Here is a 13,838-nt window from a genome sequence, read left to right as displayed (position 1 = left end):
TGTGAAACTTTTTTCATTTAACATTCTCTAAAAAGCCCAGAAAACATACAGTTTTAACTTCCTGTCTCTTAAGTTACTTCCTTGAAGGTGCTATAACAGACTTTGCTATTTTTATATTTTTCATAAAGAACTTTAATGCTGATAGTTTTCACTACAAGGCTTTATTAAATAAATTAGCAATGAGGATAACAATTACTTGCATCAGTTCATTTCTTTGTATGGATAATTCAGAACTAAAGCAACTCTCCTAGGATTGAAGCAAGATAATAGAAATCTGAGAGATACTGGGAATGGCTCATGCAAAGGTAAAATATTTCAAATTAGCGTATTTGGAGCAGTTCTCTAAGGTCAGTCTGTGCTTCTTGTGGCCTGCTTAGAATGTGTCACAGCTGATGGACTGATGATAATTTTTTGTATGTAACAAGAAGTTTCAATTTAACACCTACAGTTTTTCTTACTCCCACTTCCAAATCTTATTTTTTTAAAAATATTTTTCTTAAAAAAAAAAAAAAACCCTTGGTAACTACAATTTAATGTCAAGGATGTTTAGATTCTTAAAACTGGTGCAGTGTCTTACATTTATATGTCTTAACATTTAATGCCACCCTAAAACACCCATATCATACTAATGAGGAAGAGATCTCTAATGTACCAGAATATGTTGCAATTAGCAAATGAATGATAATAATCAATCATGGTTTATAATATTAAAAAGCATGTTTTGTTTATCTTGACAAATGTGCAGATTTTCCATTTTCCCTAAAGAGTTAAATTCAATTCAATAAATGCTTAATATTTCTAATGCGCTATTTGTAAGCAGAATTCAATTCTAATATCACATTTTAAAATTTATCTGCTAGTAAAGAGATTATAGTTTCCAAGTTTTGTGTATTAGAGAAATAGCCTGTCATAATAGGTACTAAGAGATTTGAGGCTTTCAGATAAGAAATACTAAAATTCAGTAAGATTTTCCCTGTATAATTTGAGCAGAACATGCATCTGTTAAATGTTTGCATTGATTTTATATGAAGAAGCTGCTGTCATAGTATCTCAAGAAGTATCATATTGGAACTATGATGGACTCTGTAATCCTTATGGAGGTAGCTAAAGGGATGGATTATGCTCCTGATTAATACTACTTCTGAAGTTTCAAAACTCCTCTCCATGATTTAAAACTGGAGATGCATTAGAACTTCCTTTTTCAACTGGAGTAATTTACAAAGGTGTTACCAAAGAAAAAAACAAACTAAGAACAGATATTTTGCCAAAACTAGTAAATTTATTATGTTAAGTAACATTGCCTATAGAGTGTCAGGTTTACAAGGAAAGGACTATTAAAGAGAGTATTTTCATTTTAGGTAAAAATCAATGCTTTTTTTTTCATTCATCTAAAATACTGTGACTGCTGTTAGTGTGCCAGGCACCGTTCTACATGTGGGGATATGAGGTTAACAAAATAATCAAGACTCCTCTTCTCAAAGAGTTTATATACGAATGAAAGGGAAAAATAACAAACAAATATAATGTCAGAAAACAAGGAGCGTTATGGATAAAAATAAAGCATGATAAAGAGACAAAGAGGGCCTGGTGGGAGTGGCAGAGAGACAGGCTGACATTCTGCTGGTGTGGATGACTCAGTCTCTTCTGATGGTTACTGCTAAATATTTTGAATCTCCTTCTTGAGAGAAGGGAATGCCACTTCAGACAGGCTGATCAGAGAATGCTTCTCTGAGGAGATGATATTTGAGCAGAGACCTGAACCCATGAGTGGAACAATAGGACTCTAATACCCTGCCAGTGGAGGTCTCAACAGCCTAACTCTTTTGGAAAGTGAAAGAGTAGTAAGGTAAAAACGTTCATACCATCTGCTCCCCCAAATAACACAACAATTGGTCCTGAGGAATAATCCTAAACCTGGTGAAAAGCTTTTCTACACAAATAAATGTTTATCATTGTATTGTAATAGGAAGGATTTCAAAGAGCCAATATTAGGGGCTGGGTGCGGTGGCTCATGCCTGTAATCCCAGCACTTTGGGAGGCTGAGGCGGGCAGATCACGATATCAAGAGATCAAGACCATCCTGGCCAACATGGTGAAACCCCATCTCTACTAAAAATACAAAAATTAGCCGGGCATGGTGGCCTGCGCCCCTGTTGTCCCAGCTACTCGGGAGGCTGAGGCAGGAGAATGGCATGAACCCAGGAGGCGGAGGTTGCAGTGAGCTGAGATCGCGCAACTGCACTCCAGCCTGGCAACAGAGTGACACTCTGTCTCCAAAAAAAAAAAAAGAAAAAACAAAACAAAAAAAACAAAACAAAAAACAACAACAAAAAACAAACAACAACAAAAAACAATATTAGGAGAATTATTACAAGATCCATAGTGTAAGAACAGGGTTTCTCTGTCTTGGCACTATCGACGTTGTGTTCTGGGTGATTCTTTGTTGTGAGGACTGTCCTATGCATTGTTGAATGTTTGGTGGCATCTCTGGCTTCTACCCAGTAGTTGCTAGTAGCACCCCTCACCCTCTGGCTAGTTGTAATCATCAAAAATATCTCCAGACATTGCCAGACAGTGTCAAATGTCCCCTTCTTTGAAACCACTATACTGAATGAAATATTATATAGCCTTGGTAAAGGTAGGCTTATAGATTATGTGTAATAAAAAATGCCTATATCACTATAAAAAGAAGCATAAAAACATATTCACAATGAGACCACAATTATAAAAATAAAACAACATATGGAAAAAAGCTCTGAATGTGTTAAACACAAGGAATGAAATTTTGGTGTTGGATGGAAAAATCGAGTGATATTTACCTGACTGACTTATTTGGCTTCATTTATTTTCATTTGTCTCATAGCTGATTATTGCCTCAGAGTTAAGGATCAAGGAAAGAGAAAATGTTGCTGTATCTGACAGGAATTTTCTTTTTAATCTGTTTCAGAATATATTTATTAACATTTATATAAGAATGCATAATTGATATGATATACATGTTACTGCATAATTATTTTCTGTTGGACAAGACTCTGTAAGTCACATTACTAAATAAATAACCTTAAAGGGTAAAAAATTCTGTATCTCCTCAAAGGCTGCTTGTTCCTGGGACAAAGGCTAAGGGAAAAATAGACAAAATAATTGAGGTGACATGTATTACTGATTCAGATCAGCTCATGATTAGACATTGTGGGTGGTGATAAAACTGTAAAACAAGAGGACAAGGAGATAAGGTTAGAAAAGCAACAAAGGAATTCAGAATTAACCTTGTGTCCTTCCTCCCTGGGAGGAGAATTAAGAAGTACATTAATTCTTTTTGTACCTTGCAGAGTGGTGCTTATCACCATTTGGGGATTTGTCACACTACTATTTATGAGACTTTTTTTGTGTGCCTATTTCTATTTCATATCTCCCATGACTATTGCTTTAAAAGAAAACTCGCATAAAAAGGAAAGCTAATTAATTTTAGCTCTATTTTAAAGACATCGTGAAAATTTCTTGATATTGCTTGAGGTAGCTGGAGGCTCCCTGAAGTGTTGTTGCTATAGAGCAATGGTTCTGAAACTTTAGCATTCATTAGATTGTTGGGCCCTAGCCCCCAGAGTTTCTGACAGATGGGAATCTGAGAATTCCATTTCTAACAAGTTCTCTGAGTTTGTCCATGCTACAAATCTGGGAATCATATTTTGAGAGCCACTGGTTTAAACAAAACTTCTCTGGCTTCCTGTTCTGGGCCCTGAGCTGAGCATTCTTAGGGAAAAGTGAGCTCCTTTGTAGGTAGTATTATAAAACACTCCTGGCAGAGGCAGGGGACTGCTGCAAGCATCAAAGTCTGCCTGATACTAATGATTCCATTTTCCTGCATTTCAGTTCCACGTGGCTCTTGGATCTTGATGATTTGCTCAACATGGGACCTCTTCTCTTTTTCCATTCTGGATTTTTTTTTTACCTCCTAGTCCTTGTCTGTCTATGCCTTTTCCAATCCCCTCCTTAACCTTTGCTTATATTGGAGTCTCTGACTAGCAGATCTGCCTACTTCTAACTTCCAGCTAGTTTCTAAACCGGAAGTTCCCAACATTTCTTGGTACATGATGCTCTTAATTCATCAGTAACATTTTCAGAATTCTGTGTCTTGGTCCATTCAGACTGCTGTAACAAAATACCATAAATGTGGTGGCTTATAAACAAACATAGATTTATTTCTCACACTTCTGGAGGCTGGGAAGTTCCGAGATCAAGGTGCCCGCAGATTCGATGCCTGGTGAAGGCTTGCTTTCTTGCTGCCTTCTCATCATAATTTCACACAGCGAAAGGGGTGAAGGGTCTTGCTCAGGCCTCTTTTATGACACTAATCTCATTTATGAGAGCTCTGCCGTCATGACCTAATCACCTCCCAAAGGTCCTACTTCCTAATATTATCACCTTGAGGGTGAGGGGATAAATTGTCAGGAGACATAAACATTCAGATCATAGCACTCCCCAAGCCAAAAGAAATACATAATTGTTCTGTTCATTCAGTAGTAAAGTTCAAATAATTTAATAGTAAAAGTTTGTGCAGTGTCTGCACATGTTGCTGTGTTTTCCTCACAAGTGGAAAGTTTTGTGACTTCCCTGTGTATTTCAATGCACAGTTTGGGACCCACCACTCTAAATCCTGTCCCATCCTACTAGCCGTTTTTTTTTTTTGTGCCATCATCATAGGGGGACCCACATCCACAATTTTCTGCCACACAGGTTTCAGCACAATGCTCCACAAGCAAACACAAATTAATGGCAATATTTATATTTATTTTTGCAATTCCTTGGATAAAAACCATTTGAACAATGTTTGGTAAGGTGTTATTCTCATAAAAACTTCTTTCAAAACAAAGGTATTTCTATTTTCCACGAAAGTTAAAATTACATGCTGAAACAAAGTTAATGACTTAGATAACACAATACAGTGTCAGAAAACTGGTAGAGTAAGACCAGATAATGAACTACGTCATTAAACTAAACAATTACACAGAACTAGAAAACTTGACTCAGTAGTAAAATATAAAAATCTACAATTATAAATATAAATTTGGTCCATGGAGACACTAGGGCAGTATTTACAATAAGTAACAGATTATTTCTACTTTAGGTGAATACTGCAGTTGTAAAATGTTGAATATCATAGGCAAGAGTGTTTTATTTACAGTCTACTGTATTAAAAGTTATATTTCTAGCAAACCTGATAATTGCTACAAATACAGCTAAAAATTTGACACTAAAAACAAACATTTTCTGTAGTTTGGAATTCCTAATCTCTATAAATTGAAATTTTCTGTTAAAATCAATACAGAAAAAAATACCACAATTCCATCCTTAGAAATACTGTAAAATTCAACCATTTTAGTTCAAACATAATAAGTAAATTACAAGTCTTGCAAAAAGGCACACATTGTTAATGATATAAATTTGGCAGCAGAATCCTATGTCATGAAAGTTACTGTCAGGTGATGGGAAATCAACAGATAACAGAACTAGACTGATTTTCCTGCCTAATTTTAGGAAGAGGAAAACAATGCTCAGATGTGAGTTCCCCCACCCCTTTCAGTGTTAAACTAAAGACTCTAAGCTCTCAGCTATATTTCCATCAGGCAATGCTGCACCATTACTATCCAGAGAGGTGGATGGATTCTCTTCCTGCCTTGTGCTTACAAGGCTGAGGATCACTTTGTAGAGAAACTGATACTGCTCCTAGAGAACAGAAGATGGGAGGTTTTTAAGCTCAGTGAAGACATACATTTGTAAAAAGAAGAAATATTTTTAGACACATTTCAGCACTGTTCATGAAAGGACAATGTGTTAAGGGCACTGTTATACTCAGCAGATGTACATAACCTATACTGATGTCTCTTCTGATTAAATTAATGTTGCAATTGGCAGACTATTCACTGACCTAGAAAATTAACCTACATACATTTGCCAATAAGTACTTAATTCTTATTCATGAAATCAGAAGGTGATGAGACAGGGTTCTGTTAACTTGTGGGGGAAACTGTTTGGCACTGGACACCTGTAACTCACTCAGAAACAAGTTTCTTCTTCTTTCTCTACTTGTTAGAAAATCCACTGAGTCTGTCTCTTTATGGAAAGATCTCAGGAATGACTGTACTGTTAGCCCAGGGACCCATATAGAATGCAATCCTTCACTGTTCACCAATAAGAAGAATTTCACATTCTGTCAGCCTGACTGGTCCTATGCCCTGCTATGAGCAAAGGTAAGCACCTGCTCTGCTGTAGTCTCAGAGTAGTGGCACATAGAAGAATGAAACAGTTTTTCTCTTACAAATGCCATCTCAGGCAGTTTGGGGAGAGGTAGCTGCAGAGAACCTGAACCAGTGAGCAGCATCATAGCTGAAAACCATGAGGCGCACATGTGAAGCAGTGCATAATTAAATGCTTTTGCGAACTGTGCATCTCCAGAAAGGAGTTTTATGCAGCACAAGCTTGACACAACTCAGCGGCCCTGAATGAGACTTATTAGGGGCTCCTCTGCAGTGCATGTGCACGAAGATAACCTTGACCTCCTGCCAACTGGTCTGGGCTGGAGCTTTGAAGAAGGTCCCTTTATAAGGCCCTTAAATAGACCGAAGAGCTGAAGATGAGCCTACGAATTCTACATTCACCTAAGCTTATTTGCATTGTTTACTATTGTGCACAAAGGCAAACATGAGATTTAAAAGTTTTTATCCATAAATTTTCTGAAGTATAAATTTTAAATGTCTATTGTTCTATGGATTGTGGACTTGTAATTCAGCTTGAAAACTACATACTAATGTTATCAGTTAATAAGATCTTTCTTGATACATGATAAGATTTCAGCAGCCTCTAGGAAGTTAGTAGTACTCTATCAGTGAAAAATTTGGTTCACTGCCTTGTTACTTACAATGTCAGCAAAGACTCCTGGCCTCATCAGATTGATCATCTTGGCTACCTGGTAAACATCCACAGAATTTTCTTTTTCTAGTTGGTGCATAAGGGTTGTCAGAGCACAGAAAGTTCCTGCCGTCACTCCTCCATGCCTTGTAAAAAAAAAGAAAAGAAACAAAGATTCCATTGAGATGCACCACTCAAATTTAGAACTCACAAAGCATATAGCCTTGACAACTTTGCAATGAAAACACTGAAACTTTTAATGAATTGTCTCTCTTCACTTTTTGCACAAAGAACTATGATTTAATCTGAAATATTGCCAAGCGTTCATGATATTAATAGTGGAATACTTTACAGAAGTTTAGTATTTGCTTATGGTTTATTATTTGTATACTATGAAAGGAGTTGGCAATAATAAAAAATAACCTGAGAGTATCATATAAAGACATGTATAATACACATATAAATGTATAAATGCATATATAACAAACTGTATTTTATATATTTATAACATAAGTTCAGCATATGCATTTTTTATTTGTTTATGATGGAATCCTAGGAAGATTTATTGGATGAAGTTTCTTGTTCCTGAAAAATAACAATCGTATCAATTTCACTGCTATGCCAGGAAATCAATGACTGAAAATGCCTCTCTGGTTGGCTCCTGTAAAATTTCACTGCTAAAACACTGACTTAGTATACAAAGTGTTCTCAGCATCAAATGCAAGAGAAGATACTTGTGATCATGACCCCATTCTCTGTCTTCAACAGGGACTTCAAGTGAAGTAAAAAAAAAAAAATGTTCTGTGTTAACTTTACTGATAAAATGAAGATAATCCACCATGGCTGAATCATCACAGTGGGTCCAAAGCATTAGGTTTGTCTGAAGACAACAGAAATATACATATGCCTAGAGAATGTGCAGGTGTGAAACAATCTAACATACGGAACTTACTCATCATGAACAATCATAGGCCCATCCCTATTGGCAGCTTCTTCTTTTATAACACTTATAAGTTCAAAAGTTTTACTAATGGGGCTATCTGGATTTGGCCATTTAGGACACTGAAAGTGCCTCACTTCGAGTACATAATCATCCTATAACAAGAAAAAACAAAGTAATGTTAGTTAGTGACAGTTTACCAGGAGTGGAATCATTAAGGAAAATCAGGAATTACAGTAAGGTAATAAAACCCAATGGCAGGCATGAGTGAGCAGCAGTAGTTGCAGCACATTCTTCATGGTGGAAGGAAGAAACAGTTGTGATGCTACATTTACCATGCATAGATTTACTAATAGAATCAAAAAAACATAATTTCTTTTTTTATTCTAAAAATAAACTCTATCTGTGGGTGAAATATGACAATGCTTACAAACCATGAAACTATGTACCAAAGATGTATTTGCACTGCTAAATTCAAATTTATAAAAGGAAATCATTGGTGTTAAAATTTGTTTTGAAAATAGCATACACTTCCCTCACCTATCAGTAATCCTCAGGCTTAAGTAAAAGGAGATTGCATGACACAGTGGAGAAAACGCCGACAAGGAGGTAGAGATCTAGGTTCAACTCGGATCCCAATTCTGATTCTTACTTAAGTGACTAACAAGACTGTGACTTGATAAATCCCTTAAACTTCTCACCTCCAGTTTCCAAAGGTGTACTTTTTTAAAAAAATGATACATTTAAAAACAAGTAGCAGAACCTAAATTTTACATAAAAGTGCAAAAGGTCAAAATAGCCAAGATACTGGTAAATAAGAAAAACAATAGAGGAAATTAACTCATCAGATATCAAGAATTACTCTAAGCTATAAGAAGTAAAACACTGCCATTGTGGCTGAGGGATGAACGAAGTGACCAATGGAATAAAATAAATGTCCTAGAACAAGCACATATATATATAAACTATATGTATATGAATGACTGAACTGATATTGCCAATTCATAAATAATGGTGGGACAATGGGTATCACATGGAAAATAATGAAACCGAACCCTTGTCTCACAAAATATAATACAAAAAGTCAATTTCAGGTGGTACGTTTGGAAAACAGTGTAAGAGAGCATCTTCATGATTTCAGGGTAAATAGTAATTTTTTAAGATACTAAATGATGGTTTCCTTTTAAAGGCCAGGAATAAAAAGATCAATACATTCATATAGATTAAACTTCAAAACTTTTCTTTCACAACAAAAAAGACAAAGAAAAAAAAGAATCACAAAGAAAGTAAAAAATTCAAATCCCAAACTGGGAGAAAGTATTTGCAATATATGCAGCTGACAAAGGATTAGTATCCACAATACGAGACCTCCGATAAATCAGTAAGTGATAAATAACCTAACAGAAAAACGGGCAAAAATAATGAACAGACACAGTACAAAAGATAAAATCTGAATGGTCAATTAATTTATATAAAAATATGTTTATGTAAAAATATTATTTATAAAACATATTTTTAAGTAAAAATATTATTTATGTAAATAATTATGTAAAAATATAAAGTTATGTTGAAAGCTTCATTTTCAACAAGAGAAATGCAAATTAAAACCAACAAGAGATGCCGTTTCATTCCCAGCACAAGCACTGATGAGGATGTAGCGCACTCATACATTCCTGATGAGAGGATACCTTTGTAGGACGACTTTGGAAAACAATTGACTTCATTTAGTAAAGTTAAAAGTTGAAGATGATCCAACACGATAACACAGCAGGGGAATTCCCAGGATATCCCCATGAGGAAATTTTGCATATGACTAAAAATATTCATATCAGCACTGTTTGTAATAGCAACACCAAACCAAGACAAAACACAACAAACAAGTAATAATTTGCATGTAAAATACAAAACAAGATATGTATTATCTGGAATGCTAAGCAGCAGCAGTAAATGAATTTGAACTATACCCAAATACATGGATAAATCTCAGTAGCATAATACACATAATTTATATAAAGTTCACAGATATTTAAAAGTAAGCAGCACACGTGTGAAGGAAAACAAAGACAAGGGTTAAATGATAAAATAAGATGAGAGCGCAATAAACAGTAATTCAGGAAGAGGCTACTTCTGAAGTGAGGAGAGGATGAAGGGGATAGGGAGCACATGAAAGACTTGATGGTCAAGGCCATGTTCTATTTCTTAAAGTCAATAGTGGGTAAAAGTAACTTAACATAATTGTTAAACCTTGAACATATAATATCTTAAATATATTCAATATTTAATAAATTCTTAAAAATAGTCCTCATAACAAATACATAAATAAAAGACCCCTAGCTTTTGAGCTCAGTAGCATAGACCTTCACTTGTCTACTAACCTCAAATGTTGTGATATTTGGGTAAAGTTTTTAAAAATGTCTGAAGTTAATGAAACTGTCCACTTTAGTCTTTCCTTCTTTTTTGATCTTTGTTATAGAAATACTGTTGATCCCTGAGTTGGGCTCCTGGATCATCAAGCTGTCCATAATAGCTGATTTACATAGATAAGACATACTGAATTGGGATCAATCAGGAACCTGTGTTATCTAGTTTATTTTCTGCATAATACTAGGAGAAAAACAGTGCCAATTTCCCAGTGCCGAGCAAGATATTAAACATGATCAGTGATCAGGATAATGAGTGTAACAAGATAATAGGTATTTAATGATTATTACTCTTGTAATAGGCTTTCTTACTAACTAGGAATAATGAGAAGAAGGCATGAGAGATGGCAGATCTAGATGGATGCTACTGAAGTGATCAGGGAATAATCAGAGGTAGAACTTAGCATGGAATATTAAGAGCTCTCAGGTACCTTAGGCGCCTTCTAGTTCCTGCCCCTCATTTTACAAATAAAGACCTAAGTCTTTTTTATTTTAATGAGATAGGATACTATTCCACTGCTATGCTGTTTACACTATTAGTTACTTGTATTATCAAGTTTATATGTATTGGTCATTTAAATATTCTAGAGAATAAATAGAGAATCTTCTTGTATACCATATATGTACCAGTTTTCAGAACTGAAAACTGCAACATTCAAATTATTGAGAAAAGTGCAACATTCAAATTATTTGGAACATGATTTTCTTTTTCTTTCTTTTTTTTTTTGAATGCATTTTTTTAAAATTATACTTTAAGTTCTAGGGTACATGTGGACAACGTGCAGGTTTGTTACATATGTATACATGTGCCATGTTGGTATGCTGCACCCATTAACTCATCATTTACATTAGGTATATCTCCTAATGCTATCCCTCCCCACTCCCCCCACCCCACAACAGGCCCCGGAGTGTGATATTCCCCTTCCTGTGTCCAGGGGTTCTCATTGTGGAAGATGATTTAATCTTTGTCAGATTGAGAAGGTACTCTGAATCTCATATTTCTTAGACATCATTATTAGTATGTTTTAGTATTTTACTATAGCTCTATGTAAATAATTATTGACAAATAATTCAATAATAGATATTTGCATATAATTAAGAGTTTAGTAAAATAATGTATTATCTTGTAGATAACAACAGTATCTTGTGTAATAGATAACCAAGACTTTAGTAAAATATTCCTAGTTTGTTGTACTGCATGTTTTCAAAGCACTTCACTTATCAACTTATTACATCACTATCACTCATCAACTTTCTACATTTGTAGAGAACAGTAAGTTTCGTCAGGTAGTATTTTTCCCATTTTACTTAGGAGACTACAAGATAAGGGCTTACATTAAAACATGAGAATTAGAATTAATACATTTATTCTTTTACTGTGTTTATTTTCCACCTAAGTTCTGTCAACCACTAATCTAGAGTACATGAGCTTTGATTTTCTGTGTGTGTAAAATTCAGGAATGATGTAGTGATGACTAATTGTTTAATGATTCTATACCATTTTGAAAATGAAAGTGACAAAGTAATTTGATTATTTGTGTAATTGTCTCAATTGGGAAAAAATCAGAATCATGCTTTTCATTTCTAGGAAAGATCCTTAGGTCAGAATACGTTTAACATGTGTTTAAGATAAAAGGTTTGTCATTTAACTTATATCCTTACCTGTGTAGCTTCTAAGATAAAGTCCTGAATTATAAGTTTTTCCTCATTAGATAGACATTTGTGTTCTTCAGCCATAAGAGTGACCTTAAAGCTCTCACAATTTATAGGCTCATCTTTATTTGGCCAGTAAACAAATTCATCTTCTGCCTGGAGAATTGCAAATGAAAGAAGAGTTTAGATTTTAATAAAATGCCCAATAAGTCAGATTGTGAAATAAAGTTAATTGGTTGGCACAGAAATTTCAACTCCAATTTTTCTTTGAATCTGAATATTTACTCTTAAAATCTTCCTAGTGCCTTCAACTAGATTGATGTGCTGAATAAAATACCATACTTAGGAACCCAAATTATTGCTTTATTATTTTATGCTCTTAGCTATCAACAACAATGATAAGCTTATTGCTTCTGTAATTGACAACTGAGTAGAGAAGATTCAAGTGATCTTAAGAGCTCAGAAATTTCCAGCCTCATGTGTAATGGTCACACAATAACTTTATAGACAAGAACTGAATATCAAAGCTAAGTAAACATGTAAAGCCTAAATGAAATATTTACTTTATTTTACTCGTTGGGTTCTCCAAACACATATAAAGAAGGGGATGGGATATCCCTGCTTTTCTTATACTAAAAAAGTCCTTCCTATACTAGGAACTCGCTTAATTCTAACTAGGTCTTTTTTTAAAGAAAAAATTAGAGACCTCCTTAAACACAGGGAATCTCTAAATATTCTAACACATTTTATTTTAAAAATGTAAATAGAAGCATATAGACTGATTTCTTTCATGGCTGTGATTCTAATTTTCTTAAGCAATGTCACAAAACACATACATTTAAGTTCATTTATATCTACTTTCATTTAAAACTTTTATTCATCACTTTGGCCTAGTAGATTGTATAATGAAACCAAGCCCAACAGTAGAAGAGTATGCCTTCAATGACATTAGTTTATTAGTTGAAAACAAAATTGCTTGTTTGTATGCTGGACTTTTTGCTATTTGTAACCTGATATTCCTCTGTAAAGAAAGTCCCAAAAGCGGTCTAAGGGACTTACCATGTTTTGGCCATCAGGAATCATAACCACCAGTTGGGCATTATGGTCCCATATCATCCTCCAGAAATCCTTGATGGTATGGAGGAGAGGGTGCTGGGTAATGATGAATTCATTGCTCTGGTAATAGCCCTACAAAACCAAAGAGAAGACAAAAACAGCACTGGCGTATGCCTTTAAACATTCAGATAAACATTTATATATCAATGGACCTTAAGTCAAAATAGTCTTTTGAATTGCAGATTGTGTCTATATGTAGTAATATGATTATTATAGCCAATGCTTACTGGGCACTTCCTGTGTTAGGTGTGACACTACATGTTTTTTTTTTTTTTCTTTTAAATCGTTTGTTCCTCACAGCAGTACTGTGAGATAGGAACTATGATCCCCATTTTACAGATGATTAAACTGAAGCTTTAGAAATTAAGCGTTGTGTCCAAGTTTGCCTTAAGAAGTCAGATGTAGTATTCAAGGTTACCTATCATCTTGTAGTGAATGTTTATGATTTTTATGTTGCCTTGGTATTCCTTTTAAATGTAAGTTGGACTTTGTCATGCCAGAAGCAGGGTTCAGTCACCCTTGATACAGTTTCCAGTTCTACATCGTCCCATCCACCAGTTCCTTAAAGTGATCGATCCGGGTATTTCACTTACAAAACTGCTCCATAGTGACCATTTCACTACGGAACAGTCTGATTAGTTGGCCTTGCTGACCCTCACACCTACATGGACTTTGCAGATATGCCATAGTAAATACCTCTCAGTCATTACGTGACCTCCTGGGACTTGTGCCTGCTTGCTTTAAACCCATCAAGTAAAACTCCCCGTGGAAAACCTGCTTGGATAATGCCCTGGACCCGATAA

The 13,838-nt window shown here is 34.9% G+C and overlaps 1 protein-coding gene across 4 annotated transcripts in view; it reads right to left on the bottom strand.

Annotated features, from left to right (window-relative positions):
- Positions 1-4,655: 4,655 nt before the first annotated feature.
- PTPRZ1 (protein tyrosine phosphatase receptor type Z1) overlaps positions 4,656-13,838 on the bottom strand; it is a 187,542-nt gene continuing 178,359 nt past the window's right edge. For all 4 annotated transcript variants that reach the window (XM_009243178.3, XM_054559718.1, XM_002818377.4 and 1 more), the window contains 5 exons: positions 12,979-13,107; positions 11,929-12,075; positions 7,859-8,001; positions 6,917-7,052; positions 4,656-5,724 (listed from right to left, as the gene is read on the bottom strand). In XM_009243178.3, coding sequence (XP_009241453.3) covers positions 5,584-5,724; positions 6,917-7,052; positions 7,859-8,001; positions 11,929-12,075; positions 12,979-13,107 — 696 coding nt within the window. In that variant the 3' untranslated portion in view covers positions 4,656-5,583. The remainder of the gene's footprint in view (positions 5,725-6,916; positions 7,053-7,858; positions 8,002-11,928; positions 12,076-12,978; positions 13,108-13,838) is intronic.

The sequence above is a fragment of the Pongo abelii genome, chromosome 6 (genome assembly GCF_028885655.2).
Source record: "Pongo abelii isolate AG06213 chromosome 6, NHGRI_mPonAbe1-v2.0_pri, whole genome shotgun sequence".
Taxonomy (NCBI): domain Eukaryota; kingdom Metazoa; phylum Chordata; class Mammalia; order Primates; family Hominidae; genus Pongo; species Pongo abelii.
This window is presented reverse-complemented; position numbering and strand designations above follow the sequence as displayed.